This window comes from Physeter macrocephalus, chromosome 6 (assembly GCF_002837175.3).
Source record: "Physeter macrocephalus isolate SW-GA chromosome 6, ASM283717v5, whole genome shotgun sequence".
NCBI lineage: Eukaryota > Metazoa > Chordata > Mammalia > Artiodactyla > Physeteridae > Physeter > Physeter macrocephalus.
In genome coordinates, this window is record NC_041219.1 from 76,665,746 (window position 1) to 76,670,377 (window position 4,632).

At 40.1% G+C, this 4,632-nt stretch overlaps 1 protein-coding gene across 1 annotated transcript in view; it reads right to left on the reverse strand.

The window, feature by feature from the left end:
• The window catches only part of TMTC1 (transmembrane O-mannosyltransferase targeting cadherins 1), a 280,165-nt gene that overhangs the window by 35,959 nt on the left and 239,574 nt on the right, over positions 1-4,632 (reverse strand). The window contains exon 11 of the mRNA XM_028491139.1: positions 4,303-4,405. Within this exon, the coding sequence (XP_028346940.1) occupies positions 4,303-4,405 (103 nt within the window). The remainder of the gene's footprint in view (positions 1-4,302; positions 4,406-4,632) is intronic.

Genomic DNA, 4,632 nt, shown 5'->3' on the forward strand with positions numbered 1-4,632 from the left:
AAGTAAGTCAGAAAGAGAAAGACAAATACCATATGATATCACTTGTATGTGGAATCTAAAATACAATACAAATGAACAAAACTACAAAACAGAGACAGACTCACAGACATTGAGAACAGACTTTTGGCTGCCAAGGCAGGGGGAGGGGGTAGGGAAGGAATGGGAGTTTGGGATCAGCAGAGGCAAACAAATATATATAGGATGGATAAACAACAAGGTCCTATTGTAGAGCACAGAGAACTATATTCAATATCCTATGATAAACCATAATGGAAAAGAATATATTAAAAAAGTGTATATATATGTATAACTGTACAGCAGAAATTAACACATTATAAATCAACTATACTTTAATAAAATTAAAAAAAGAATTGGGCTGCCAGTGCTTGGCTACATGGATCGGAATCCCAACCCCACCATTTACTGCCCCTGTGACCTTACTTCCCCTCCATGTACCCAAGTGTAACAAAGGGATAAAAATAGTACCTATTTCAGAGGGTTGTTCTGAGGATTAAATGGATTAAAACAGGTGAAGCCCTGAGAACAATGCCTAGCAAATAGTCAGCACTTTGTCATGTTATTACTCTACTCTTATTACTACTACTAGGAGTAGTATTTCATGAGCACATTTAAAAACAGATGGCATTAGTGTCACACACTAACACTGGTCAAAAGGTAACACAAGGAACTCAAGATTTTTAGGAACTGATTACCTAGTTTAGGATTAGCCAGGGTATTTTTTTTTTTCTGGTTGCCTCTAAGAAATTGCTTATTGACCTCCATATCAGAAGATGATTAAGAAAAATTAAAAGGAAGAACACCCAAGTTAGTTATTTTTTTCTCATATAGAGTTAACTAAAGAGATTTGATGGGAAAGGAATTTGAAACTGTAGGCTAAAATGCCACGTGGCCCTAGTAACAACGCCAGGGCACCTGAGCTCTAGAGCATCTGTATTTACCTCTTTACTACACTGCTCACATTGAGTTGTATTCCTTAGTTCATTTGTCTTTGAGCTGCTTAAATAGATGTATTTTGTTTTATTCATCCGCATGTCTTTGGCATCTATCTCCCAGTGGTATAAGTAATAGCACCTCCCACATGTCAAGTACATAATGGAGACAGAAGAGTGGGTGAGACAGACAATCCTGCCCCCACAGACAACGGAGAGGGATTCAGGCAAGGAGACACTGTGATGTATGGTGACAGTGTCACAAAAGGAGAAGCCCAAGGTCCTTGGAAGGCAACCAGGAGTGATACCCAGACTGGTGCTTATATAGACAGATTCTCTAAAACTATCAGACACCAGATGCCTGGAAACACTGGTTACCATTGCTGAAGTCAGATACTGCAGTTTTCAAGTGCAATTACTCTTACACCTGATTTAATTTTACCTTTTCCCCACATTCTTGTTGCTCCAGAATAGGCAAAGAGATCACCTTTTTCATCCAAAACCCATTTTGGGGTTTATGAGCTGGGTCTCCACTAGGAATGCAATTTTCAAAGTCCAAAGAAGTAATGGGATTTAAAAGACCATCCATGTCTAGAGCAAGGAATCACATCCCATACCTTCGGTAACCCCCAAGGACAGTCTCAAGACTCTGGCTCTATGACAAATGTTTTCAATGTCTGTCTTTCTTCTCCTTGCATTTGACTGTAAGTTTCAAAGAATGATTAACTCCACTTATTAAAAAACGAAAGGGGACCACCACTGCAGGAGAAAAATACCTTCTAGCTGTTTATTTAAAACAAATTCCACCTTCTCTGGAAGGGCAATGCATTTATCTTAAAAAGGAGTATATCCTTAATCCCTCAAGTTCAATTTCATTTACCTCATCTGGCTAGATGTCCTGACCTAAGCGGATCACTCCCAGTCTCTACTGATTTGTGAGATCCAGAGGAAATGAATACAGGCTATTTATAGGACAACTTTAATTAAATATGCTTGTGACCCAGAGAACGGTTCTCACAAATAATACTGTCACCAGAGTCCCCAACCAACCGCTGCCTCAGCATGAAATCGGCCTTCGAGGGCAATGGTTAAGAATGGGCTGCATGGAGCCGTGGGCTCCTCTCCAAGGCTCAAAAGCATTTTCAGTGGGGGTGGAAATGAAATGGGCCTCGCCGGATAGAGAAAAACACCATCAACATCTCCACGTTTTACATGCTGTAATTACCAACATGGCATGTTTTTTACCTCAAGGAAGAGAAAGTGAAAAGTAGATCTGAAAAAGGACGTTTGACTGTCATTTATTCTCTTGGGCCAACTGATACACTTGGAAAAGATTTCTTATAGCTCAAGTTGCAGCAACCAGGAGGACAAAGGGACATGGGCTCAATGCAGCAATCTTCAAACTTCTTGGTTTGCACTCTAAAATGTACTGAGGACCCCAAAGAGCTTTGTTTATGTGGTCTACATCTATCAATGTGTACCACAGCAGAAATGAAGCTGAGAAATTTTTATTTAATAAACTAATATTTATTATTTATTTAAAATAATAAACATAACACACTTATAAGAAAATAACTATATTTTCCAAAGCCAAAAAAATTAGTGAGAATAGTGGCATTATTTTCTATTTTTCCAAGTCTTTTAAATGTCTGGCTTGATAGAAGACAGCTGGGTTCCTGTATCTATTTTTGTACTAATCTGTTTCTATATGTTTTTTAGTTGAAGTATGTGAAGAAACCTGGTCTCACACAGACATTTAGTTGGAAAGGGGGGAATATTTTCATACTCTTTTCATGACTGTGAATATATCATGTAGCCTCTAAAGAACCACTGTATACTGGGGAGAGAATGAGAGTAAAAAAAGGCAAATTACTTGTTAGTATTATAAAAACTGCACAGGCCTTCTTGGACCTCAGGCGTCCCTGGTCAACCCTTTGTGAACGACTGGTATAATGAATGGCCTGTAACATATGTTCTTACTGTATGGCAGATATAGGGTGTGATGTTCCAAAGTGGTGAAAGACCTACAGAGATGGGGCTGGAAGGTTGTGCTCTGACATCTTGGCCATGTGTCTGAGCTGCTTTCCAGAAGTACTTTCACTCTGGCCAATGATACGAGCATGCAGAGCTATCGTGTATCTCCCCATTAGCCAAATGACTATTACAAACATGGGAAGTGTAGGACCACTGGATGTTTAAACTCATGTCAGTGACTTCGCCAAGCAACTCTGTAAGACACAGCGGCTCAAAACATAAAGCAAAGATGCCTGCTTTCTCACCCTTTCCTTTGCTTTTACTTTCCTTACAAAACAGTTCTTCCCCCATCAGTCACTGACATGGACGTTTACGAGAAACGAGCAGCCAACATTTGACGTCTAATTCTCTTTCTCATTCAACTGAAATGAATCAATTAACTTGGCATTCCTCCTCACCAAGGACATGTTAGGTATTTCTAATCCTGAATTTTCTCATCGCCCAGCAGACTGTGATCAATATCACCCTGTGACAATTTAAGAAAGAAATGATCACTTTAAAGAGGAAATGCCAAGAATCATAAAATAAAAGCTAAAGAGAAAACACTATGACAAGTGTAAGCGACCACAGCTGTGTCACACTGTCAAGAGACCAGGAAGAGTGAGGGGAAGCTAAATTTACATAGAATTACAGCTTTCTCCATCTCCAAACTCTTCTCATGCATCGGCAGGCGGATTCTCAACCACTGCGCCACCAGGGAAGCCCGATTCTTTACAAGTATTCATAACATGCCAACAGTATGCGGGGTACAAATCATAAAGAAAACAGAATTCCTGCCCAGTAAAGTTTTACATTAAATAAGATAAAGTGTATTTTATCTTGCACCTGTCCTATAAGGGTACTCTATCAATTATAATGGTACAGTTTCTATAGTATGTATCACATAAAGAACAATGAAACAATTTAAGACTTCTTAATCGGCTGTAGAAAAGTATTTACCATCTGCCAGTAAATAGATTCAAAGGCAGGTTCTGCATCGTTGTAGAGAACAGTTCATCATCATAGATTTATAAACTTGTATAAATGCTATTCAAAGGAGACTGTTGCTCATTAAATCATCAAGGCCAAGGCCACTTCCTGTCACCTGGGGAGTTCTCCTTAGCAATCTGATTATAAGAATCGGGCAGATCTTACTGAATTGAGCTTGAAGATTTAGAGAAAGGACAGCCCCAAAGTACAATGTGACTGTTAACGGTGTGAACTTCCTGCCAAGCCCAGTGAGTTCGACTTTTGAGGCATAATTGGCGTGGTTGCCATTTAGCTTGATAGATAGTATTATCTCATCTCCACAGAACAGGTTCTCTTTAATCTCGCTTACCAGTATCAACTAGGAAAACTCCATAGTTGTTGTGTAAGTCTGAGCTATCTGGGCAGTTCTTTATTCCAGCCTGGTATATTTCCTCAGCTTCCTTAAACCTCTCCTTTAAAAGAGAACAAAGAAAAACACATGAGAAAGTTTGTTTGTTTTTTTTTTTTTTTTTTTTCTGTTGGGGTTTCTCCCGTTGCGGAGCACAGGCTCCGGACGCACCGGCTCAGCGACCATGGCTCAGGAGCCCAGCCGCTCCGCGGCATGTGGGATCTTCCCGGACCGGGGCACAAACCCGTGCCCCCTGCATCGGCAGGCGGACTCTCAACCACTGCGCCACCA